Consider the following 27,507-nt stretch of genomic DNA (forward strand, 5'->3'; position numbering starts at 1 on the left):
CGCTTTTGTCGATACAGAGCACATGGTAGGGTTTCCGTGCACTCGAGTGCTTCCTGGTGCTTCACAGGAGCGGAAGTGTATTCTAACGCGGGCATGACGACGTGGGCTCACCCGCGTTTACGGTCGCACGCATGCCTGCGATTATATAACACCACCTTTCCTCTCGCTCCCTTACCCCACCAGAGCAAAGCTCTTTCTAATAACGAGTATTCGTTGTTCATCAGGCAGATAGGAGCCCAGGGGCTTCAAGCTTCCTTGGATTTAAAATCAGGGTCTAATTCTAATGGAGAACACCTACTAAATCATCCCAAAGTACACCTGAAGATACCAGCTATTCCATCTAATGCAATCATTTGAGCTGCATGTTTCATTAAACTTGGTATTGCATTGGTATACCAACAAAGCAGTCTTCCAGCCAAACGCCTGCATGTTCAGGACACTTGCTTGTGCTTTGAGGAGACGCATCAGCTCTCCCGTAAGGTACAGGGACGGTCACTTAAGAAAAAGCTGCTTGCCATTCCAGGCAGCATGGGGAGTGCCATTCCAGGCAGCATGGGGAGCCAACTCTAGATCACCTCGTGTTCACTACTCATCCGCTCGATCTTGAGTTGCGGTTTTTTTTTTTTAGGTAAAATTTCCAGAGTAAACATTTTATTAGGTTGTGCTTTTTCCAAGAGTGGCTAACAATGCAATATGCAGCTTGAATTATGAATAGACATTGGAACACTCTGTGTAAACAAACAATTAGCCTGTTAAGAAATATGTTCCCAATGTTGGCCTCTTCCAAATATTCTTAACGTAAATCGTAGGAAATGATTATCAAAGATGATTTATTTCACTACAAATTCAGTTGCTTTACAACTGAGACCAATAACACTTTAGGTCCAGTGAGTTTTTGAGACATATTTCTTCTTTTTGTTAGCCCCCCAGTGAAGCCTTAAGTCTACCGCATTGGTCCACTGCAGGTAGCTTAGGTTGCTATGTTTACAGGTATCTTCAGTTGCTCACTTACGTGAAGGCTACATTTGCCTGATTAAGGGGTGAAATGCACACTCTTCTTCTGTTTCCAAGCAGATGAGCAAAGAAATAAAATATATATAAAAATATAATATATAAAAACTCGCAGTGATGAAATAAAATAAAAATAAATGAGACACCAAACAAATGTAATCTGACAGTTACTTATGGCTGAGAAGTTCTTTGACCTTTGTTCAGAAGATCTGTTAAAACCCTGACAGGGCAAATAACCATTATTGCCCCCCGAGTCTAAGGACTATAGCCATCCCCGTTTCGCTCTTAAACTGGACTGTGCGTCTGTGACGTAGGATGGCAAGTTCCCTTGTGAGCAAAGCAGATTGATTAGATTGAAAGGGGCATTTTGGTGAAACAAACCTGATGTAGAATTTTTAGGCACAACCCCCATGGAAGGGCAGAGAAAAAATTTAGGGTGTATGCTTTTCGGCCTAAGACGTAAAAAGAGCAAATGCAAAGACTGCAGCAGACCGTCTGTGGCGGAGTGGGACAGGGGTTAAAAGTGCTGAACACACGTGCTTACCCTTTTCGTCTTCGAGCGTGTCGGCGTGTCCTGCGGGTAGTGGGACGGCACGTCAGAAAGATAGACTTCTACGTCATCAGGCACTTCCTCTAGGAAGTTGGAGGGTACGAGGCCTTTCTGCCCATTAAGCTCCCCCTAAAAACACAGGGATGAGATGAACAATTGACTCTATTTTTCCAGAAACCCGCTTCTTGCTTTAGGTAAAGGAATGCAGCTCAGAGTAGCGAGATTATTCTGGCTCAAAAGTGGCAGACAGAACCGGGACTCCAGTGTTCCCGGACTCCCCTGATCACAAGAGAGAGCTTGGCCACGTGCTCGAAGTGCAGGGTCCCGGCGCCCGCCCTGAGGTCTCGATCTGGCCTGTCTGGAGCGGAGCTGAGGACCTGTTTCGGCCAAGGGGCCTGGGTGGTTCTCAGGGTCAGGCACGCTTAGGAACAGTCCTGGGGAGCACCTCACTTAGAGGTTCTCAGCCCTGACCAACGTCTGAGTCCCATGGGAACCTGCACAAACAGCGTTGCTTGGGTGCACTGAGAGCGCGGAGTTGGGGGGCGGGTGTCACATGCGGGGGCAGGATGGAGAGGGCCGACCGGTTCCACCTGGTATCTTTCATCCTGTGCGTCGCTGCAGCCTCACTGTAAGAATGCACCCAAGAGGGGAAGGTGAAAGTGTTGGCACCTCCTCGAGGTGACTGCTTCAGGCGGGTATATATCCTTCCGGACCTTTCTACGCAGTCGCGTGTCCATGCATGGAACACGGTTCCAACTGCCCACTGGACGTCAGTCCCGAGCAGCTCACAGCCCACCACATCAACCCCCCGCCAGTGCCGACTTGCCCCACAGAACCCAAAACCAAGCTCAGAACTGGCCCCAGACAACCTGGGAGTGTGTTTCTCTGTCCAGTAGGTGTAGGAGATGGTGGCAGCTTGAAAGAGACAGCCTACAGCATCAAAATGAAAAACTGTGCATCCAGGAACGTGATGAACAGAGTGAAAGGGAAACCTACACAATGGGAGAAAATGCTTGCAAGTCACATATCTAGTAAGGGGTTATAAAGGATATATAAAGAACTTCTGCAACTTAACAAAATAAACAACCCAATTAAAAAGTGGGCGAAGGACTTGAACAGATAATTTCTCAAAAAAAAAAAAAAAAAGACAGATGGCTAAGTAGCACATACAAGATGCTCAGCATCACTACTCATTAGGGAAATGTAAATCAAAACCTCAAGATACCACCTCACATCCATTAGGATGGCTACTATAAACATATTTTAATGTTGGTGTAGATACGGAGAAATTGGAACCCTTGTGCACCGTCGGTGGGACTGTGAAACGGTACAGCCACTATGGAGGAAACAGTACGGTGGTTCCTCAAAAAATTAAAAATAGAATTACCACGTGATATGATCCAACAATTCCACTTCTGGGTATTTGCCCAGAAGAACTGAAAGCAGAATTTTGAAGAGAGAATTGTGTACCTATATTCATAGCAGCATTCTTCACAATAGCCAAAGGATGGAAGCAACCTAGCTGTGCATCAGCAGGTGAGCGGATGAACAAAATGTGGTACAGTGGAGTGTTATTCAGCCTTAAGAAAGGAAGGATATTCTGACCTATGCTACAACAGAGACGAACCTTGAGGACATTATGCTAAGTGAAGGGTCATAAGCAGACGTATACTGCGTGATTCCACTTACACAGGTCCGGAGAGTAGTCAGAGTCTAGAGACAGAGGAGAAGGGTGGGCGCTAGGGGGAGGGGACAGTGGGGACTTGGTGTTTGATGGGGACAGAGTTAATTTTGCAAAAGATGGAAGAGTTCTGGAGATGGATGGTGGTGACGGTTGCACGACAGTGTGAGTCTACTTAACACTGTTGAACTGTACACTTATAAGTGATTAAGATGGTAAATTATGTGTATTTTCTCACAATTAAAAATTAAAATTAATTTTTTTAAAAGAGGCAGGTCCAGGTACCCCCCATGTCTTCCTGTGCGGTAATCCCTCCTGAGCCCAACAGCCACGTGCCCAGTCGCCCACCAGCTCCTTATGCCTTGACATTGAAGATCCCACCCTCCTGTTCACCTGTGGCCGCTTCAGCCCTTCTACCTCAGGCTCCACTGTTAGCTTGTCTTTCTCCGTTGGTGTTACTCAGGCACTCTTTCTAGGACAGCTTTGCTTTTTGCTGTACATGTCTCCCTGGTGATTTCTTCCACGCCAGCACTTGCAGACAACATGTATATGCAAAGGCGCTGGAACGTCTGTCCAGTCCAGACCTCTCAGTAGGTCCAACAGCCAGATTTTCCCTCCAGCACCAGAGGTAAGCACCAGACGGAGTAGCTGGCTCGTGTTGGGGGCTACATTCTATGAAAAGGCACAGCCTTACACACACATCCCCATCAGCACCATGTTCACATCTCAAGAGGCACCTGTGTGAACCACGACCGACAGAGGCCCGCGTGTTCAGGCTCCCGGGCTGAGCCCTGCCCTGGGCTCCCCGATACAGCGGTGGAGGGAACTGCCTGTGCTCTTCATTGTTTTCTCTCTTCTCTTGGGCCTCCCAGCACAGTTCTGCTAAATCACACGTCAAAAGTGCACACGACACGACTTCACTGTTGGCGTCCACCGCCACGTACCCCGGCACAGGACGTGGTCGCTAGAATCATGCGCCTGCGTGAGTCCCCCTCCACATTGGAGGGGCTCTGTAGCCTCGAGCTCAATAGTTTCTAAGCCGTGTTTTCCTCGCTACCGTGTCCTTATTTCTGTGTTCCCAAGGGCACCCACCGGCTGAGGCAGACTCTGCAGATCCTCCTGGAAGATGTCACAGCTACAGATCTGAGCCCTGCGTGGCCTCGAGCCTATCTTTGTCAGCCTCCCCCATCACCTGGGCTCGTCGCCTGGCCTCTTGGGACTCGCACCTCCCTTAAACGGTCCACTTGCGAAGCCCTTGACCATAACAACATCTCCCCCGCTTGCAGACCCTTCACAGTCTGATCTCAGCTCCTCCTCGAGCCTCATTTCTACCGCTTTTGTGTTTGAGGCCAGATACGAACCGTGTGAAGACCTTAACGTTCGAACAGAATTGGAATCCGCTGGGCTGGGCTGAGCGGCAGAAAACGTTACAGTCTACCCTGGCCCCTTTTTCCCCATGCCCAGTCAGCACGGGGCCCCATCACGCTTGCACATTTCTCCTCCTATGCTCCCTTTAATACTTTAGAATGCTACTGTACGGCCTGTTTCCTTCTGACCTATCAAAGTATATGATTTAAGAGTTTGGGTGTTGAAACACTGGGCAGTGCAAGCATCTGGCTAACCCTCACAGCGTGAGGGTCAAAGCATTGTGGGGTGCTGGGAGTCTCAAATGACTGGAGACAAGGCAGGGACTTCACTGGGGATGCTGTGAGTTGTGGAGGGGAAGGCCCAGGTAGACAGCAGAGGCCCCTCTGTCTACACTCTGTTCATTATGGGATGCGGTGGAACCGAGGAGAGACTAGGAAGACATGACAGGACTAGGTCCCATAAAACAGCTGCAAGTTAGCTCTCTTGAGAGCTTTTAAGATTGCACATGATGTCAGACAATGCAAGTGTGGCGAAATTTAAGATTTCTGGTATTAAGTTAGGTATCCGCGGTTCTTGTTTATCAAAAAAGAAATAATAACTGCGCTGGGCAGTCTACTCAGCAAATTTGACCAACAAAATAATACTAAAGCCATCTGGTGGAAAGAGAACTAAAACATGTACGTATCAATTTAGATCTGATTCCTACTATCATATAAAATTTAGGTGGGCTGTTCAAGAAAATAAAGTAGATAAGACAATGTAGGAATGGGAACGTGCAGATCATATTAGAAAAATATGTTTAAATTACCAGGAGATACTATGCCCAGTTTTGTCTGTATGTTTGAAAATCTAGATGAAAGGCATGGCTTTCTAAACATATACAAAGTATAAAAAATTCACTCAATGAGAAGATAGTTATTTAAGCAAGTGAAAACTTTTATACAACTGCATCCTAAAAAGACACTGAACCGAAAAGATCTTTAGGCAGGTTGTAATAACCTTCATGTAATTGTAGGATCTTAACTATGTCATTTAATCTGTTCGGAGCATGAAAATTACTGGAAGCTTACCAGTTCATTCATAATTCTAGCATAATCCTGATACCAAAAGCCACAAAGAAAGATACTCCAGTAAATATAAATCAATATAATTTCTGGAATATAAATATAACTTCTGAATAAAATGTTAGCAAATCAAATCCAGTGCTTTGAAAATAATTGTAAAAAAAATAGTTATACATCATGGTCAGTAATTTACTGACCAAAAAAAAAAAAATAAGTTCAGCAAATGAAAAACAGGATGCTTAACATGATAAAGACCACCTATCTTTATCGATAATCTAGCCTAACACATAACTGTAAAGATTAGTGATATTCCTCCTAAAATACAGACTGTCAGGGATCCCCCGTCCCTGTCATTCAGAATTGTTTTCAATGATGCAATAATAAGACAATAAAAAGAGATGACTGATAAATATTGAAGAAAAGACAAAATGTCATCATTTGGGGAACCCGAGAGAACCAACTGATGACAATGGATATAAATGCATTCAGAAAAAAGATTTCTAGGGGAACATAAACACACATGCACATAAATAGGCACACAGTGCATACATATGCATGCACATAAACACGCACACACACATGCACACACACGTGCACATAAATAGGCACACAGCGCACATACATGCACACTTGTGCACATACATAAACACACGTGCACATAAATGGGCACACATGCATGCACATAAACATGCACATGCATGCACACATGTGCGTGCACTCAATATACATGTGCACATACAATTCATGTACACATATATACACACACGTGTACGTTGCATACACACACATACACAAGCACAGTCATACATATACACATACACATACACACACACACACACATTTCCAACATATTTTCTAAATAATCAGTAAAATATATACCAGAAAAAAAATCATAATAGCAAGAACATAAGAATGAATTTTGAAAGATATATAAAAGGATGTGTAAGAAGAAATTCATGAACCTTCTGACAGATGAAAGGGAAAACTTAAAAAATGTCAGACACACCATGTGTCCAAATCCGAAGACAGTATTATGTCAAGTTCCCCCCAGTTTAACCTAAAAACTAAAAGCACCTCTAAACAAAACACTATGGGTTTGTTGTAGGGCAGGCTCGTTACAAAAACGGTTCCTCCCAAATATGAAAATGAATTCTAAAAATATAATAACTGAGATAGTGTCAAGTAGCATTGAAGTCCAGAAACACTCTAGGTAGGAATGCAGTTCATAGGATCTTTAACCAGTGGAGAAAGGACGGATTATTTAGTAAGTGGTGTGGGGACATTAGTTTCTCTAATTAGAAATCAAAAATAAAGTTAAACACTTGAGATTTACATGTGAAAATGAAGCTATAAAAGTGAAGAACCAAAATAAGATAATTTCTATCAATCACCTTGAAGGACTTTTTAAGCACGGCTCCCAAGGGCAGACAAAATTGACCACAGACACATTCAGAACTTGTGCTGCATAAAAGAAAAACAAAGCAACAAAACCACACACACACAAAAGGAAAAGTTAAAAAGCAGATAATGACCTAGAAAAAGAACTATTTGCAACATACGGGACAAAGTATTGAGACCGGCTGGGACCTGGGACCCTTTGCTGCAGTGCTTGTACCTGGACAGATGTCACCTCCTCAAGCAACAAAATACAAAGAAACTATAAGGGACTAAGAATAACCGCGCGTGCATGCACAGTTGGGGCAAGTTACGGACAACAAGGTACAAAAAGACCAAAAAAAAAAAAAAAAAAAAAAACCCAACCTGCCACTTCTGAAGGGCCAGGAGCAAAAACAGGGTGTCAGGAGCAGAAGCAGGGCACTGCGCAGGCCCCCTGCACTCAACACCACCTAAGCGGTGGGCAGACCTCCTAAGCCACGCCTCCAGCCCGACCCCTGGACCCACCCCTACCCTCACCCCATAGAAGGAAGCAGCTGGCACCCCCTCAGGGAGCCATCAAGGGAACCTGTTACTGGTTCTCGCTCCCCCTGCTGCAGCCCCTACAGGGGCCCCAGTAAAGCCTTGCCTGAATTTCTTGTCTGGCCTCTGATCAATGTCTATTGATTAAGGAGGCCAAGAACCCTGGTCGGTAACGGTATGAACAGTCTCACTAAAAACTATACTCTTAAAACTCAGAAACTGCCCAGAGGAGAGGGCTTTGAAAGGCCACGTGTGCCTGAGTTTGTAAAATCCCTCTGACCCCAAGAGAAACCTGCCATATCAGTACCTGAGAGTTTCTCAGCTACTCTGATTCTCTTAGAAAAAGAAAAGAAAAAGGAGGAAGGTTGGACTCTGATGCAAGATGGTGACCCCACTCCCAAAGCAGGGGACAGCGGTGGGTGTCTGGCCGGGCAGGAGCCGCCAAGATGACCACCTTCTCTTCCTCGGGGATTATCGGGAGACCGGCTCCTCCACGGGAAGGGGAATGAGAAGGAAGGAGGCTGGCGCCGGCGTAGAGCCAGGACTGCCCCCCAGAGGCTGGGTCCACAGGGCTGCGTGAAGGAGGTCAGCGAGGAGGCTTTTAGTTAATTAATTATGCTGCTTTGTATTTCTTCCTTTTCCTATTTGAAAATGTATTTATTACCTACGCAGTAAGTAATCCAGAACGTTAAACTGTTTGGTAAAGGTCCGGACGGAGGAAATTTTAAGTGTAAACACGTGAATACCCTTCCTTTGCTGACAGCTTGTATACATCGAAAATACCCCTATTAGAGAAAAAGGAACCGTGAAGATTACACGACTGCCGTCCTATAGTGTATGTCCTCAGGAAGGGAGACAAGCAAATTAGCCAACCCGTCAGCAAGCCATACAGAGTTCATGCATAATTTCAGGGGAAAGAAGAGACAAGCAAAATTTTATATATATATATATATATATATATATATATACCTGATGCTTCAAAACTTACATAATAAAATCCATCTTCATCAATTTCACCAAAAACAGTAATAATATCTCCGGTGCAAAATGTAAGTTCAGCCTGTAGAGACAGAACATAAAGTTAAAAGTGTTCCCCTGGAGACAGAAGTTGCTTTAAAAAAAAAAAAAAAAAAAAGAAGTTCTTCATGATTTCTCTGTTTTTCTTATTATTTTGGTATGAACCTATTCTTTCAGTCAAATAAGGAGGAAAGGTATAAATCTGATGAATGCCTCTGTCCCTAGCCTCTTAGAAAGTAAGGATATGTCATGATGACTCCAGCCTACAAGAAAAGGGCTGCCGGGCTCTGATTCTCGGCCAGAATTCAAGGTCGTCCCCACGTTCTGCTGGCGGCACGTCTTTAGAACCAGTCAAATAGTCAACTTAAAAAACGTGAGGCCTCAAGGAGATGTTCTCTGCAGCGTAGGGACCATTTGCACAAACAGCCTTTCACTGAGTGTAAAAAAAAAATCTGTAATTAAATGTCTATTTATTAAGTGTCTACTCTATGCCAGGCTCCAGGCAAGAGGTGGGTGCATAGAATCCAGCAGAGGATACCAGAAAAAATTGCATTTTTATCTCTAGACGTGAAAAGAGGGACTAAAGGTCATACCTAAGAGCCATCAGGCATCATACGCACATCAAGCCTGTACAGAAATTTGAATATACCTGAGCTCTGAATCTGAGCCACGAGCTGCTCGCCCGTCAGGTGTAACAGAAATACCGAGGACCAGGGATTGGTACACATCTTGTCATCTAAGAAAGCAGCCCCACAGACTAGAAACCTAATCTTTCATTTCTGAAGGCAAATCCATTTCAGTTTTCACAAGGTTCCTAGGACCTGTGCAAAACTACATGCACAGAGAACACCAATCCTTTCTTCTCTATTTTCCTTGAATGTGTGTGTGGCGGCCAGGAGGGTCAGTGGCCACATGCAGGGGGCTTTGCTTTCTCTCTCCAGGACGACCCATCACCACCAGCTGTGGGTCACAGGGCTTGCCCGGCGCTGGTCCAGGGAAACCCTATGTCAGTGGCTGCCATGTCCTGAGCGTGTCACCAGGCTCACGACCTCTCTCCCGCATGCCTGGGTCCCTATTTACTGGTCAGGTAGCCCTGCCCTCGGACGGGTCCAGAGAAGGCAGGGAGGGAGCAGTGCTGTCGGCAGAGGTGCGGGGTGCTTGGCCGGTACCTCGACATCGATGTTGGGCGAGCTCTCCCTCGGGTCGTAGTCGTACAGGGCCACCATCCTCCGCGTCGCCACCGAGGGCTGCCTGATGCTCCTTCTGTTTCTCTCTGTTCATGTCACAGGAGAAAAAGAAAGCCACCATGAAGTGATTTCAGAGCCGGGTCACAGATGGCCAGTGTGGCCGAGGCGACCACTGGGCGCTAGTGCCAGCAAAGCCAGGGCAGCTCCCACCCCTTTCTCCAGCACATCCGTGAACAAGGCAGACTTAGACTGATTCTCTGCAACAGTCGATCTAAACCGTTTGGGGAGGCACCGGGTGGGTGTGGCATGGGTAGGACCACTGGGCCAGCTGGAGGTTGGCACCTCGCTCGCAGGAAGCCCCGCAAACGCCGGGTCAAAACTGCTGCCCGTGTAGCTGCCGTGAAGCCACAGAATCAAGTCATTCTCGCTCAGACCAGAGGCACGGCCACCGGCCTGGCATCAACAGAAGCAAGAGTCCATAGAAAGCGGCGCCCTCTCTACCCATCTCAAGGGTCCCTCCCACCGCTTTCTCCTCCAGTGCCCTGCCACTGTGCTTTTACCAGCTGTCCCCGAAACGATGCCACCTGTGGAGAAGGCTCTAGGGAGGCCCCCTCCCCTTGCCTGGCTGTGATCTGCCATAGACGGAGACCCAGGGCACTATCCCAGCACACACGGCAGCACAAGCCGGGGGGGAAGAGGAAACCCCATGCGGAGCAGAGGCGAAAACTCTGAAAACAGCCGCGCTTATAAGAAGGGTCAGTGGAGAACCGTGGGATCTGGCCCAGATTGTCGAACTCCCTGGCAAACTGCTGTTGTCTGGATTTCTAAATGATATTTCTCCTGGAGAAAGCCAGCATTGAAGCATTTCTTCTAAACACAGCTGCTTTTCACCTACAATTAATTTTTGGAATTCAAACCATAGAAATGAAAACTCTCAAAGGCAGGTGTTTTGAAAGCAACTAACGTTAGTTATGTGGCTTTGCAGTGGTTTGTGGCAGGTATAGGGCCTGCAGTGGGTGTGCAAAATTCAACCCTCAGCTCGTGGTCAAGAATCACTGCTTTCGGGGCTTCCCTGGTGGCGCAGTGGTTGAGAATCTGCCTGCCGATGCAAGGGACGCGGGTTCGTGCCCCGGTCGGGGAAGATCCCACATGCCGCGGAGCAACTAGGCCCGTGAGCCACACCTACTGAACCTGCGCGTCTGGAGCCTGTGCTCCGCAACGACAGAGGCCGCGATAGTGAGAGGCCCGCGCGCCGCGATGAAGAGTGGCCCCCGCTCGCCGCAACTAGAGAAAGCCCGCGCGCAGAAACGAAGACCCAACACAGCCCAAAATAAATAAATAAATTAAAAAACAAAAACAAAAAAACACAGAAGAATCACTGCTTTCATTTAAAATAAGCAAGCACACCTTTGCAGGACCTGCAGGACATATGTTTCCTTGAAGCAAAGTATAGTGGTAACCAGAGGTCAAGCACAATGCTGCTAAATATTGCTAATTTCACAGGGGATGTTTTCTGCAGGGATGAATTTCTGAAGGGGGCATTAACAATACACATGTTCTGTACTGAGGTGTAGTTTACGTACAGTACGATTCACTCTTTCTAGTGCCCACTTCAGCAAGTTTTGATAAGCTCACGCGGTCTTATAACCACCACAGCCGTCAAGATATTGAAACTCCGTCACCCCCCAAAATTCCTTTATGCCCCCTTGTTGTCACCTCCAGCCTGGGTAACCACTGGCCTGTTTTCTGTCCCAGTAGTTTTGCCTTTTTCAGAATATCGTTTAAATAGCATCACACTTTTGGAGACTGGCTTTTGGAGACTGGCTTCTTTCCTTTGGACAATGCATCTGAGATCCATTCGTGTTACTGCACGGATCAATAGTTTGCTCTACTTTTATCGGTGAGTAGTATCCCGTTGTATGGATGCACCATAGTTATTTTATCCATTTACCAGCTGGAAGACATTTGAGTTGTTTCCCCTTATCAGTGATTATTAGTCAAACCACCATAAATACTCATGTACAGCCTTTTGTGTGAACATGTTTTCATGCCTCTTGGCTAAGTATACAGGAGTGGATAGGATTGGATTGTAAGTGTAGGTTTAACTTTAGAGGAACCCATACCTGTTTTGCAAAGTGGTTGTAGCATCTTACACTCCAGTGAAACCGAGCAGAACCCTACAGGGCCTTCCTGGGGACAGACCCCACACCCTGCCACACGGTGTCCCCTGCCTCTTGTTTGTAGAAAACCTTTAGCCTCCTAGGCCTTCCCCAAGTTCCAAAGAGCAAATTTAATCAGAAATGTGAGAAAATGTGGAAACAAGGGAAAAAGGTCAAGCAACACAAAATAACAATAGTTTAGCCAGAAAACAATGTCAAGGATCCTTAGTTCCTCCTCAAGGGCTATAGGTACTATTCTGAGAGCGGTTTTACAGATACTAAAACCTCCACCAGCTGGAAGCAGTTAACTGCCGACCACCAGCACGTAGACCCCAGACCGGTTGGAACCAGAAGATTGATGATGTTGATTCCCAATTACCTCACCACCAACCAATCAGAAGAAGGTCCACAAGCTGAACAGGCACCCTGCAGCCCCCTCCCTCACCTTGCTTTAGAGACTCTTCCCTGAAAGCCACTGGGAGTTTGGTTCATTTGAGCATGAGTTGCCTGTTCCCCTCGCTTGGCGCCTGCAATAAATGCTGTACTTTCCTTCGCCACAACCTGATGTCAATAAATTGTCTTTGCTGCACGTCAGGTGAGTGGACCCAAGTCTGGTTCAGTAACACCGCAAGCAAACGAGAGTTCCAGTTGCTCCACACTTGTCAACACTTGGTATGAGCAGTCTTTTTCATTTTAGCCATTCTAGTGGGTGTGTGTTGGTTTCTCATCATGGCTTTATTCACTAATGATGTTAAGCATTTTTCCACATGTTTATTTACCATCCAAATATCTTCTTTGGTAAGGGATCTCTTCAGATCTTTTGTCAACATTTTTACTGGGCTCTTTTTTTATTTGTTAATTGATGGTTTTATTTATTTTTTATGATAACAATTTTTTAAAATTTTTATTGGAGTATAGTTGATTTACAACGCTGCATTATTTTCATGTGTACAGTAAAGTGAATCAGTTAGACATATACATATATCCACTCTTTTTTTTTTTTTTAGATTCTTTTCCCATATAGGCCATTACAGAGTATTGAGTAGAGTTCCCTGTGCTATACAGCAGTTTCTTATTATAAGTTATCTATTTTATATATAGTAGTGTGTACATGTCAATCCCAATCTCCCAATTTATCCCTCTCTCCCCATCCCCTGGTGACCATAAGTTTGTTTTCTACATCCATAACTCAACTTCTGTTTATTGGGAGGGTTTTTTATTGTCAAGTTTTGAAAGTTTTTTCTGTATTCTAAATATAAATCCCTTTCTGCCGAGTTACTTGCAAATATTTTCTGCCAGCTTGTGGCTTCTCTTTTCATCCTCTTAATGGTGTCTTTCTAAGCTGAGAAGTATTTGATTTTGATGACGTCTAACACAATTTTTAACATATATCATATCAAAGAAATTGTTGCCCTATCATCACAGTTTTTCTCCTATGTTTTCTTCTAGAAGTTTTATAGTCTTTGTTTTTATATTTAAGACAGTGTTCCATCTTGAGTTAAGTTTTTTTAATACGGTGAGACTATGGCTTGAGATTGATTTTTGGCCCGTGGATGTCCAATAATTCCAGCACCTATTATTGAGTAGACTCTCCTTTCTCCACTGAACTGCATTTTTACCTTTGTTGAAAATCAACTGACCGTGTATGTGTTGATCTGTTTCTGGGCTCCATTCTGTTCTGTTGATCTGTGTGTCTGCCGTTCTCCAATACCACATGGTCTTGATCAGTTTGCCTTTATAGTGAGTCTTGAAGTCAAGTTACGTTGAGTCTTCCACTTCTGTTCTTCTAAAAACTTGTTTTAGCGATTTTAGTTCCTTTGACTTTTCATATGCATGAAAGATTTAGCTTACGGATTCTACATAAACCTTTGCGCAGACCTCCATTGCAGTTGCGATGAAATCTATAGGTCGGTTTGGGGATATCTGACATCTTAGTATCTTAGCAGCATTAAGTCTATGAGCATTCTGTCTCTATTCACTCAGGGACTCTTTGATTTCTTTCATCAGTGTTCTATAGTTTTCAGCATACAGATCCTGCACATATTTTGTTTGATTTAACCATAAGTATTTCACATCTGCATTGTGTTACTGTTAAGTGGTATTACTTTTTAAATTTAAATCTCAAATTTTTCATTGCTAACCTATGGAAATACCATTGCTTTTGTATCCATTGGCCTTGCTAATCTCACTTGTGAGTTCTAGGAGCTTTATTTATAGATATGTGAGATTTTTAAAGTAAATTTTCATGTCACCTTTTCATTCTGTGTACCACTGCTTCCTGGCTCTCCCCGTACCGCACGCTCCGCCTGATGCTGGAAGGAAGAGGTGGGGGCAGACATCGCAGCCTTGCTCCCAGTCTTGGGAGGAAAGCATTCGGTCTTTCACCATGAAGAAGCCAATTTCCTAATAATAGAGGGGCGAGCAGATACCTCAGCTTGGTTCCCTCAACTAGTCACATTTAGAAAACTAGAATGGAACAAAAAGACATTTAATCTAACTGATCAAGTAAATCAAGTTTCTGTTTTTTAGCAGATCACTCCTAGGCTCCCTGGGTCTGTGGTGCACAGAGCCCCGCTCCCTCTACGAACACTCACCGTCCACTTCAGGAAAGAAGACAGCAGTGCAAGGGAGTGGATGGTGTGAGGGGCTCAGAGAGCTGCAGCCTCGTGGATTTAATCTGGGCAATTTAATCATATGAAACCTCGACTGTTCGACGTGGATCGTAACTTGAGACCATGAGCTCATTAACACCAAAAAGTCTGAGGCATGTTATTTGATTTTGTGTTTATCCTTAAAACCACGCATATTCTTTAACCACTGAATTCTGTCTTCGGAGTGTCATTTAGAAGTGAATCTAATGTTTTGAAGTATTAAAACTTTAAATATGAATGACATAAAACAGGTATTTCTGTCTACAGCTATTTAGAAAAAGTAGAGGCCTCTTGAATGAGTAGATTTTCCTTGCACAGGGGAAAAATTAAAGATCATAAGTGTAATGTTGCTGAAAACAGTTTTGCTGTTGGTTGGCTCACTGGTGCTGCAGAGTGGTTCACGATAAACGAAGGCATTTAGTATCCAAATTAAAGGGTAAAAATCTTTTATGCCTTTTGGATAAGCAAAATTCACCTGAAGAATGGAAGGCATAACACTACCCCATCATTCTTTGAAATTTATCATCGACACGCAATGTTCAAAGTATATTACTAGTGTCTTAGTCCATTCAGGCTGATATAACAAAGTGCCACAGACTGGGTGGCTTAGACAACAAATACCTATTTCTCACAGTCCTGGAGGCTGGGGGTCCGGGACCAAGGTGCTGGCTGACTTGGTGTCTGGTGAGGACCTTCTTTCCTCCTTCCTGGCGTACAGACGGCTTACTTCTCACAGTGTCCCCACATGAGGGAAGGGGTGAGGGGCCTCTCTGTGGTCTGTCTCTTCTATAAGGGCACTAATCCCATTCATGGGGGGCTCCACCCTCGTGACCTCATCACCTCCCAAAGGCCTCACCTCCTAATACCATCACACTGGGGATTAGGATTTCAATGAATGAATTTTGGGGGGACACAAACATTCAGTCCAGAACAACCCAAAAGCAGTTGTTTATTTTCTAGATGTGATAGACCTTTAGTAAGCAAGGCTGTACTTTATCTTCCCTGAGAAGATCATCTGTGGCTTCATAAATATTTAGGTGCCTATACGTCCGTATTGCATCAAGACTATCACAAGCCTGGTTTACCGAGTGGGTTTTGCCCAAGAAAAGCCGATGGTTAACACTCGGATTTCCTTTGACACGTTCAGATGGTGCAGGTGGGATCCTGCGCAGCGCTGTCTCCTGCTCTGAGCTGGTGTTTTTGCTATGAGACCCTCAGGAGGGCAGGAGCCTCGCAGCCTACAGGTTCACGGGTGAGCAAGGGGTTGCCTCTTACCTATTTTCTCCACAGGTGTGTTCAGGGGGAGGAAGCCTTGTCTGAGAAGCTGCTCCATCACCTCTTCATCGTCTGCCTGGATTTCAGAGACCATGTTACAAGGAATAAGGCCAAGCCGAGCGCAGGTTTCCCCGCGGTAGAATCCATCAGCATCTTTATCACCGTAAACCTGGAGCCGTGGGAAGGATGGGCTGGTTCAGAAACACATCAGCTCTACTCACGACAGAGTCATACCTAGTCAGAAACAGACTTGAAGGACACTAAAACGACGGGCACGTGGGTGTAAATGTGTACACGGAGCCCTCGCCCTGTACATCTCTACCTCTAAGAACCTGTTTCTCCTCCAGGGTTTGGACAGCCCCTGGGCCTCCCATCAAGGAGGGGGGCTGCTAGCTGAGGCCAGGCGATGAGACCCCACCCCACTTAGAAGTGCAAATGGTTCTTCCATAAGAAGACAGTCCCACTGTCGGATATTCTGGAAGTGAAAAAATCTCTCACTAACGAAGAGATTCTGCAGGTACCATTCTGTGGGGTAAGCATCACCATCCTTTAAAGGCCCCGTTTGATCAAACATTAGGACCACTTTCAAAGGCGAGTTGTCAGTGCCCTTTTGGAAATTTGCAAACTTAGGACTCAAGGCTCTTGCCCCTCTCCTAGGGAGCATCTTGATTCTTCGTTCCGACTGCAGACTCAGGCCCCCCTCCTCTGCTGAGAGGAAGGCTGAACGTGGACTGCAAAAGAAAGCAGCTTGTCCTGTGATGTGTGAAGGAACTTGGGTCTGGTGAGAGCCCCTCCCCATCCTTCCCCCTTACTCCCCCCGCCCACCGTGCCCTCCCCATCGCCCCCAGCCATTCCCCCACCTTGATGATCTGCCCTTCTTTAAAGGGAAGCTCCTCTTCCGCAGCATCTGGGTTCGGGGACATGGTGAGGGGATCGTAGTCAAAAAGGGCCACAAAGATCCGAGGCGGGAGCTCTTCCGCCCCGGGGTCCGTCTCTGACTCTTCGTAGAAGTCTGGAGAAAGCCGGTTCCGCCCACCGTACTCATCTGGGAGCATGTGGGATAAAGGACAGGGTGCTAAGTAATTCCCGCGGCCATCCCCCAGCTTTACCCAGAAACATGAGCTGTTATAGGAAGTGTGGTTTTAGAAACTCCCACACTTTGGGAGGCTGTGGCACTTTAACTTTTGTCTTTTAAAAAAAATGGGTAGCTTGATATGCAGGCAGAAATGGATCATCTCGACAGAGATGGGTTTGACAAGCAAATAACTAGTACATAACACAGGCACCAGCATGACCCTAGGTGTGCTGCACGTGAAGACAGGGAGAGAGATAAAGGACTTTGTATCAAAGACCTCCCTGCAGGGCAGGCCTGAGCACCAGGGGCGGCAGGTGGGCAAGCCCTTGGGATTAGGACGCGGCCGCACAGGCCTGTTTCGGGGGCCAGAGACCTGGAGCCCCTCTGTGTGTTTCCATAACAGCCGAGCCAGAGTACATGGACGTTGAAATGCATCTGTGTATTAGTCAAAGTTTGATATAGGTGACCAAGCTGCTCACTTAGCCCCAAATAGATAAGTGGCAACAAATGCATTACAGCAAATTAATGACTTCCTAGCGGGATTGAGTTTCAAGTCTACCTACCATCGAGCTTCTAAAGAGAATTCTTTTTGAAATCCTAATATATATGCATATGTATTATTAGATATCATCATACATATGCATATATCTCACTATATATGTATACATTTAAATATACAGAGAGAGAATGAACATCTGCTAGTAAATTATACTGTTCTGACCACACAATAAGGGCTCAGAACACCCGCGTCTTTCCACGAGTGGCTGTGATGTCACTGCACTGTTTCCTCCAGAGAAGGTATACTAGAGGCTGTACGAGAATGAGACCTCATGGGGAGAGAACAGTGGCCTCCATGGAACGTGTCCATGGAAATCTGGCTTCGCAGGGACCAAAGTGGGCGACCGAGAGGTCCTTCTCTTTCTTGGTGGCAGGCTAGACTCAAGGAAGAACTTATCTCCAGCTGCTGGTCTGACCTGCGAGTGGGCGCTCCTCTCTCTGCCCTGATGTGGAATGTCCTGGCCCGGGGTGAGAGGGGGGGTCTTTGTCAGGAAGGAGGAAGGGTCCGCACACCATGTGCAAAGTCGGGGCTCATGACTGGCCCCTGTCGGCTCCCGAGGCCACCTGTGCTGCCAGAATAAGCATCGCCCTTTACAGGTGAACGTCCTCCCTCGCTACCTGACCACGGGCCGCGCTTCCACTGTTCCTGTCCAATGTAACTTCCACGGAGGAAAAGGGCGTCACCTGTGAAACATACTTTACAGCTGTTCACCTTCCCCTTGCAGGGAAACCAGGGAGAAGTCTCCTTTCTAGAGGGCCACGTTTTGTTTCTTTCGTTATTCATTTTTCTCATCTGGACACAGAGAAAATGTGCTCCATTTCCTTTTGCTCTACAAGGTCAGTAGCCAAAATAACTGGGGAAAGTGGGGTGGGTGGGTGGAGACCTGCACAGTCGGTCAGCAAGAACAGAGCCCTCCTGAATGTGGCCCTTCGTGTTTAGAATGGTATATACCCTTGGGCCTTTTCATCTGACAGGTAAATAACTAGATAAATGCAAAGACCAAACATTAGAGAGGAAGAAACCAAACCCACTGAAATCCTCCTTTGGGGTCACTGATCAATGTTATGAGGCCTTCCTTATGCTAATTATATGATTTAGAATTTATGAGATGTGGAGCTACATAATTTTTATCTTTTTAAATCAGAAGGGGCACTGTTTTCTTAATTTAGGAAACCCAGGGTATATGAAAAGTAGGGCCTCCCTGGTGGCGCAGTGGTTGAGAGTCCGCCTGCCGATGCAGGGGATACGGGTTCGTGCCCCGGTCCGGGAGGGTGCCACATGCCGCGGAGCGGCTGGGCCCGTGAGCCATGGGCGCTGAGCTTGCGCATCCGGCAACGGGAAAGGCCACGACAGTGAGAGGCCCACATATCGCAAAAAAAATTGGCCAAGCCCACATTTCACAAAGCCTCATTTTAATTTCTCTACCCAGGCTTAGACAGTGGTGTATGGGAAGTACTTAGTAGGGTAAATACCTCTCCTTGAGACAAAACAGTAATCTCTTGATGCAAGACTTATGTTTGGTATCCATTACTCACCCAAGAAATTCTCTCTCTTTATGTCTTAAACTCAGTGAGAGGGCCACATATCGAAAAAAAAAAAAAAAAAAAAGTATAGTATATTTTAACTGTGAATGCATTGCTTATTAAAAATATATTTAGGAAGCATGTGGTCTATAGACTTACGTTCCTCTGAAAAAGACAATGGATGCTTTTGGAGTACGGCAGATTTCTAAAGTATTAATTGCTGATACTTGCACAAGGAAAATATAACTAAACAGGTGAAACAGAGCAGGGCCCTATGGTCCTTGCCCACCCTGCCCTGTCCTCCGCCTGCCTCTGTCTGCGGAAAAGCTTCAGCCAAAGAATAAGTTTAATCAGAGAAGTGAGAAAATGCAGAAGCAAAGGAAAACAGAGGAGACCAAATCATAATAGTTCGGTCATTAAGCATAATCAGGGCCCTTTAGCTCCTCCTCAAGGGCTACAGATCATATCCTGAGCCGTGTCCTGGGAGCCGTCTTGTAGACACTGAAACCCACACCAGGTGGGGAAGTGAACTACACGATGACCAGGCTGTAGCCATGACACGAGCTGCCACAATTCCGAGAACTGGCCTCAAGGAAATGGGAACAATCCGACCCTGGAACTGAAGACTCACTGTACTGAAAGCAATCAAGGGGGCGCTGGTCAGACGACCGATGACCAAGTTCAAGATGCCTGTCGGGGCTGCCTGTGCTGTTTCTGCACGTAGCCCCCTCCCTCCGTCTATAAAAGCGCTTGCCCCCGACTGTCGGGGGCGGGGGGGAGTCGGCCTTTGGACAAGTGTCCCCCGCCACCACCTGGTTGCCAGCATCCAAAATAAAGCAAACTTTCCTTTCCATCAACCTGGCCTATTGGCTTTTGAGCAGCGAGCGGCCGGACCCCCCTGCCGGTTACACATGGACTAGATCTAGGAAAATAGTCTGTTCACACGTCACTGACTGTTCACTTCCTAGGGTTTGGGGCATGATTCTCTTCTTTTTTGGTAGCTGCAGAACACGATTCACTTTTTTTTAAAAAATATATTAATTAATTAATTTATTTTTGGCTGCGTTAGGTCTTCGTTGCTGCGCGCCGGCTTTCTCTAGTTGCCGCGAGCGGGGGCTACTCTTCGTTGCGGTGCGCAGGCTTCTCATTGCGGTGGCTTCCCTTGTTGTGGAACACGGGCTCTAGGCGTGTGGGCTTCAGCAGCTGTGTCTCGCGGGCTCAGAAGTTGTGGCTCGCGGGCTCTAGAGCGCAGGCTCAGTAGTTGTGGCGCACGGGCTTAGTTGCTCTGCGGCATGTGGGATCTTCCCGGACCAGGGCTCGAACCCGTGTCCCCTGCATTGGCAGGCAGATTCCTAACCACTGCGCCACCAGGGAAGTCCCACAATTCACTTTTGTCTTCTGAAATTATAATAGGTTCTTCAGTCTGTGTATGTATCTATGTGTATGAATATATAAAGTATTTGATATTAATTATGCCTTTTACATGATTTCTTGCATTTCTCCATGATGAGAAATCAGGTACAATGAAGGCAACTGTATCACGGATTTATTTAACATGTTTCGAATTCTATTATTAACGGACTTTTTGGTTAAGCTGTTACCACAGCACTACTCTGTTTCTGCCAACTTAGCTAGTGTCTTTACCAAAATTAAGACACGTGTGCAGTCTTCTGCATTCTTTACCTTAAGACAAAACTGACTGAATGATTGTTAGAGACTCTGATGGGGAGACTGTGGGTCCACTGAGGTTTTCCTTTACCCCCTTGCCCAGCTGGCAATTTGTAGCGCCGCTATTTTCAGTCCTGTAGACTTTCCTTCTCCATCCTAGGAGACTGGAGTAGGAGACCCACGAGGCGTCCTGCAGAGCACACCCGTGCTTGGTGCCGCGCCATTTATCTGCAGCCACGGGAAGGGTGGCAGTTCACGTGATGAGCATTCACTCACTAAAGTCACAGTCGAACGAGGACTCAGGAACCAAGCTCAACAGGGAGAACAGTCTTGAACTGGTCCCCACCTCGTTCCTCAAGACAGTCAGTCTTGACAAGTCACTTACTTTACAAGCCAGGAGCACCTACTTGACCTCCGTAATTGCTACAGGGGGAATTATACACACAGTAAATGAAGCTCTGAGAGATGTGGCAGCAGTTTACAACACTCAAAAACAGAGTGAGCTCAGTACATACAGACCTCTGCTACTGGGTCTGTAGTAAGTGAAACTGGTGTTTTCCAGCTGATTTTGTCTATATTTCAGCTTATTTTGCTACTTTTCAGCTAAATGAATATGCTCTGTGTTTTCAAAGGTCGGTTAACAGTCTGAAATTTTTTACTGATAAAAACATTCTAGGGCTTCCCTGGTGGCGCAGTGGTTGAGGGTCCGCCTGCCGATGCGGGGGACGCGGGTTCGTGCCCCGGTCCGGGAGGATCCCACGTGCCGCGGAGCGGCTGGGCCCGTGAGCCATGGCCGCTGAGCCTGCGCGTCCGGAGCCTGTGCTCCGCAACGGGAGAGGCCACAACAGTGAGAGGCCCGCGTACCGCAAAAATAAAGAAAAAAAAACAAAAAACAAAATAAAAACATTCTAAAAACTGTAAAGATGGAAAAGGAAACTTTTGTTTCCCTATTGTTTGGACTCTATGAGGAAGAAACGCCTGAAAGAAGGATGGAACTTCAGGGGATCTGTATTGCTGCATAAAGTCTTTAATTATTTTGGGGTGATGTGAACAATTGTCTTTTAAACCTTAGCTATTTAAATGTGATGGGGGCTGTGTTTTCAGGTGTCTGGACCTCCTCGGGCGGTTTTCCTTGAGCCCTGTCTCGCCAGATCAAGATGTTTTGCTCTCATCTACTTCTGTTCCATGAGTGGGTCTCTTGCTTTGTTTCGTGTGTGTGTGTGTGTGTGTGTGTGTGTGTGTGTGTGTGTTTTCACACAAAGCTAGTTTATTTGTGCTGATTACCAGATTCCATTATCTTGTGCATAATACTTTTTGGAATTGTTTTGCCGGGGTTCATTCCAGTAGTAGAAAGATTCCCATCTGACCTTCAGCCACGTTCCCCTCTTAGCGGATTGATTAGAATGACTACAATGACAGCTTTCAGCACAGCTGGCTGAATTCCAAAAAGTAATTAAGAGAATGGAATTGGATGCCAGAGGATGACTCATGCACAAGGAGGTGACCAGATGGACGGGGTCAACACACAGGTCAGGGCACACATTAAGGCCTCCTGGCGTTTTTCATAACTTTCAACCCCAGTTGTCCAAGGGTTTCATGCATACAGATAACTCTCCATTGACTCAGGGCTTGTTTAGATATCTGGAGTTCGGCCACCATCCCCACCTCTGCTGCTCTGACCATGAGCAACTCACGAGAGCATGACCTAGGAGGTGGGGAGATGGCCTGTCACCATCTCTTCAGTGCCTATCATGGCAGCCTCTGCAGTGAAAAAAGAAAAGCTGGTAGGGAAAAGATTGCTGTCAAAAGTCAATATATTTTGAGAATATACTTAAATTTCAGTTGTATTTATCTTGTGCTGTTTCTGCCTTCTTCTGCCATAAATAACCGAGGGTGTCCTGTATTTAGTTGAAAATGCTATTCCTAACGACTTTCTTTCTTTTTTTTTTTTTTTTTTGCCGTACACGGGCCTCTCACTGTTGTGGCCTCTCCCGTTGCGGAGCACAGGCTCCGGACGCACAGGCTCAGCGGCCATGGCTCACGGGCCCAGCCGCTCCGCGGCACGTGGGATCCTCCCGGACCGGGGCACGAACCCGCGTCCCCTGCATCGGCAGGCGGACTCTCAACCACTGCGCCACTAATGACTTTTTAAAAATATTTATATGGAGGACGAAGCAGCCACGTGCTCTGTGCTTAAAAGAAAGAAGGAGGCCTGCATCAGGCCCACTAACCGGCAGACGGGACCATCATTGGCCGGGACCTGTGGCGGCTGGCACTGCTGTGGGGAAACCTCCGGCCCACGTGATCCACCCGATCAGCCCGTCCAGCAGTCACCGGGTTTCCTAAAATCTAAAGACAAAACAGCAACACGGTCATAAGGCTTGCCAGCCGTGGGAAGGAAAGAATTGTCAGCCAAATCAATTCAACTTAGAAGCAGAAGCTCTAAAGGCAACTAAACTTAGCTTTTAACTGAAAGGTTAGCTGAATAACCTGGAAGAGGAAGAAGGGCTCACCCCAGGCACCCCGTCTCCTACAGCACAGGTGCTTTGCCGCACACGGGTAGGGGCGAGAGAGCATCCCTCGGGAGGCACCTTTCTGTTGCCGCTACTGCCGCCGAAGCCAAATCTTTTGAACCACAGTGAGAGTGGCTTAAAGATGACTCGTCACACCTTCGGCCCCTCTTTCCTAGTCTCAGCACAGCCCCTCCAGAGACCACAAAAGCGGGGGAAACACTGCGTTTCCAAATGTCCCGCTTGGGCAAAGTTGCATGTGAGGTTACCAAAAACTCAAAGACAGAAGTTTCTTTGTGTTATCAGCTTGGAAGCTCACGGCAACGTCTTGGCCCTAATCCAAAGACACCAATCACATTCCAGGGCTAACCTGAACGGTCCTCCTTTACGGATAAGTCTGCCTCTGATTCACACTACAGGTGTGCATCGCATCATATATGAGAATCAAAGCAAAACCTCCAGCTCACTGGTAATTTGAGTCAGGAAGTTTTCAGGGACACAGGGAAGGAACCGGGGTTGGGAGTGACGGAAATTAGTCTGTTAGAGGCGGGGAACAGGGAGTGAGCTGCAGTTTGCTGGTGTCAGTGGGTTGTGGATCGGCGCCCTCTAGTGAACACATCACAAACTGCACCGGCTCAGACCCAGGGTCTGGAGCCCTGGGAGGTCTCACCTGTGTTTTCATGGAAAAGTTCAGCATGACAGGAGCAAATGTTCTGAAAAGAGGACACAATATAGAGATGAATGAAGCCTTGAAGGAATCCCTACTCTTGAAAACCACTCACAAGCCTGGAAGACAAGGCAGGGGGATGGGTCTAGAGCTGATGATGGAAAAGTCATTCTGAAAACTGGTCGCAGGAAAGAAACAGGGAAGAAAAAGAAAACCTTTGGAAACAGATGCCAAAATGGATCTCTTCAATCATTGTTCCCTATTTTTTTTTCAGTTATAGATGAAGGCCAAAACCAACCACAACCAAAAACCAAAACCACAACGAGAGAAAAACCTTCAGCAATACCTGTAAGTTGTTAAGTAAGTCCCCACGGTTCACTTTGCAAAGTATGTGTTGCCAAACTTTTGGAGAATCGTAGTTCAGCTAACCCTTAATTAAAATTTAGATTCAGTTGTCCTTTAATTAAAGCAGCCACACTCATCACTGATTTGGGGGTAGGCGGTCATCATTCTAAAGCAAAGTAAAGAAATCATCAGCGTGCTCCAGACTGGGAAGCTGCATAGATCAAAGATGCATGGAAAATTAACGAGAGCCAGCAGAGAGCGTGCCCGGGACGGACACCAAAATAAAAGAAGGTGAAAAAATGAAAACGGATTGGTTTGGCAAGCGGATGTGAGCGGGTGTTTACTTCACACACCAAAGGACCGTCCGCAGCCCGGGGAGGAGGCTGGGCGTGTCGGGCACTGGCCCTACTGTCGGACATTTTTATGCTTCTCTTCCAGACATCCCGGAAGTCCTCCTGGCCCGCGGGCTCGCCCCAGCTGCGCTTGCTGGGGGTGGACCGCCCCGGGCTCGGGCGGGCCTCACTGCGGCTGACGACATGGCCGGGCTCCGCTGGCTCCCCGATACCTTCTTCGACGCTGCTCTGCCGGGTCAGCATCCGGCGCCGGGCCAGCAGGGGCCTCAGGCTCCTCCTACAGGGACAGTGCCCGGGGCCGGGGCTGCACTGGGCAGCGGGGCTTCTGAAACTAAACCGTATCTCCTCGTCTTCGCTCCCACAGCCCAGGCCGCTGTCCGGGCTCCTGGTGGCCGAGCGGCTGAACCGACAGCCTCTGTCTTCGAACACGGAGTCCTCGGCCTGGGGTCCCCTGGGTCTGGCAGGGACCCGGGAGCCAAGCGGGGCCTCGGGCCCCCTGCAGGGCCAGGCGGGCCTGGGCTCTCTGGCCAGCCGGCTCCGGGCCCTGAAGCCCTGCTTGGACAAGAGCTCACAGGGCTCTCCAGCCTCCTCGGCTACTTCGGGGATACTGAAAAGCTTCTTACTGTGCTGAGTCTGCTGGGGATACTCGGGCAGCTCCAAGAAAGCACGTTCAGTGGTCCTATTCTTAGAGCACTCCTTAAGGGGGGGTGGTGTGTTAGAACAGGTGCCGGGAGTCAGTGTGTGATCAGATATGAAGTGGGGCAGAGGAAAGGAAAGAAAATACAGACAGAATTAGTCTCCGAGGCCATGAGGGACAGAAAGCATGCTTGTACTCGTGGCGGGAGAGGAGCCGGGGGGGGGGGGGGGAAATCATCAAACTATTTCCAAGTAATTTAACTGCGTTCCAGAATGAAGCTCCATAATATTTGCAGGAATATGAATTATTCAGCACCCAACTAGGTAAATTCCACAATGCCTGGCAACCAATAAAATTACCAGGCATGAAAAGAAGTAAGAACATACAACTTACAATGAGGTGCTCTGGCCGGGGCTCTGGAATGAGAACAGAACGGGTTAGAGGATGCAGCCGGAGCAGGGGGGGTGGGCAGAGTGCACGCAGAGCAGCCTGACGCCCTCAGGACCAGCCGTACAGCCCCAACAAGGGAAGAGTGGCAGCTGGGCCGCGGGCGCAGGGAGGATGGTGGCAGGAGGCCTCACGCTGACCGAGGCACTAGGATCTGTGACGCGGCTACACCCAGAGGCAGGGACGTCTGAGCCTGCTGGCTGCACCTTCAGAAACTCGGAAGGCAGCTGCCGTGGGCCGCCGGCAACTGGAGATGATTCACAAAACGGGAATCCAACCCGGCCACGCCACTGGACTCTGCACGTCCCTGTAAGCTCTCAGCACCCTCTGAAATCCGTCCTCGTGCGCAGTAACCTACGGCCTCTCTCCCTGGCTCAGATCTCAGTCTGTGAACGCGGGGACCTCGGCACCGGGTGCCCCGAAGTCACGGCTCTGGGGATGGTCTTGCTCTGTCGGTGTCTGCAAAGGCTGCCTGTCTCTCCGCCAGACCCCGGACCTCGAGGCCCCCAGCGAGGAGCCGCGTCCCCGCCAGTATGGTGGCTGGCCCACCCAGAGGGGCCTAATGGACATCGAGGGGCGGACACCCCACGGCCCCCGTCCCGGATGTGGGTCTCTCTCCCGATTTGCCCTCAGCCCCCTCCTCTGGTCCCGCTGAACCGGCCCGCTGGGCGCCCCTCCCGGGACGCTCCAGCGACTCCGCAAAGCCGTAAGCCCACCGTCTGCCCTGCCACGGGCCTCCGGGGGTGCGCGTTAAAGACGCCTCAGCGGGGGAGCATCGGATTTGCTTCCCTGCCCCCTAGCCCACCGGCCTGTGCGCCCCTCGCGCACGGGGACCTGGCGGGGTCGACCCAGGGCCGCGTCTGCCGCGGGGCTGGAGCCCACGAGGGCCAGTCGAGGAGGGCGTGGCGCACGCTTCGCTCATTTGCTCACGAGCGCCCCACGGAGGCCGAGCGGCTACGCCGGGGAACACGGAGGTGGAGAGGGAGAGCGAGGAAGCAGCGACCCAGCCCCCGGCGCCAGGCGGGGCGCACGCGAGCCAACGGGGCTGCCACGTGGGAAGGGGAGCCCGCGGGCCGGATCCCCGAGCTAAGTCTTGGAATTCCTGAAAAGAAACCAGAAGAGTCCAGATCGCTGAACTTGCCCTCGGGGCCGTCTCCCCGGAGACACGGTGACCTTTGGTTTCTCTGCTAACGCGGCGCAGGAAGCACCATCCCAGACGCGTCATGGGGGAGGGGAGTGGAGGGAGGGGGAGCAGACGCGCCTCGCCGGCCCAGCTCGTGGGGAAGCGTGGGGAGCGGGTCAGGCTGGACCGCGGGCAGCTTGGGACCTTCCTCCGCCAAGAAAGGTCACCGTGAATCCTGCTGGAGGGCGGCGCGGGGCGGCGAGGAGGGGGGCCTCTGCTGGGAGCTCGTCAGGCAGTCTGGTCTATGCAAGCGGGCTCTGAGCTGGCGGTCAGATCTGGAGGTTGCCTTCCGTCCGCCACTCAAAATGCGTGGCTCCGTGTTCCCAGAGAAAGGCCGGGGTCGGGTGGGGTTTTCCTCTCCGAGGCCTTTTTCACGTGAAAACCCCACAGCGGTCCGACCAGCTCTCCGGCCCTCTGTGTGTCTCCCGCGCTGGGCTGGGAGCAGCTGGAGCTCAGAGGTCACATCCATCCTCATACCCCAGCCTGGAGGAGGGCCTGGCGCACAGGGGGCGACCAGCTCATGCCGAGTGAACAGATGCTCGGCTGGAACGGGCAGCGGCAGCAGCAGGACGGCTCCTGGTGCGTCCTGGGGCCTGGAGCGCGATCTCGGTCAAGGTGACCCCCCCCCCCCGCCAAACCCCCGGGTTGGGGCGTGGGCAC

At 48.4% G+C, this 27,507-nt stretch overlaps 1 protein-coding gene across 1 annotated transcript in view; it reads right to left on the reverse strand.

Annotated features, from left to right (window-relative positions):
• Window positions 1-1,033: 1,033 nt before the first annotated feature.
• RIMBP2 (RIMS binding protein 2) overlaps window positions 1,034-27,507 on the reverse strand; it is a 112,326-nt gene continuing 85,852 nt past the window's right edge. The window contains exons 13-19 of the mRNA XM_007455449.1: window positions 22,937-23,054; window positions 16,741-16,925; window positions 15,881-16,049; window positions 9,778-9,881; window positions 8,580-8,651; window positions 1,556-1,690; window positions 1,034-1,060 (exon numbers count right to left, since the gene is read on the reverse strand). Of these exons, the coding sequence (XP_007455511.1) occupies window positions 1,034-1,060; window positions 1,556-1,690; window positions 8,580-8,651; window positions 9,778-9,881; window positions 15,881-16,049; window positions 16,741-16,925; window positions 22,937-23,054 (810 nt within the window). The remainder of the gene's footprint in view (window positions 1,061-1,555; window positions 1,691-8,579; window positions 8,652-9,777; window positions 9,882-15,880; window positions 16,050-16,740; window positions 16,926-22,936; window positions 23,055-27,507) is intronic.

The sequence above is a fragment of the Lipotes vexillifer genome, unplaced genomic scaffold (genome assembly GCF_000442215.2).
Source record: "Lipotes vexillifer unplaced genomic scaffold, Lipotes_vexillifer_v1.1 scaffold671, whole genome shotgun sequence".
Taxonomy (NCBI): Eukaryota; Metazoa; Chordata; class Mammalia; order Artiodactyla; family Lipotidae; genus Lipotes; species Lipotes vexillifer.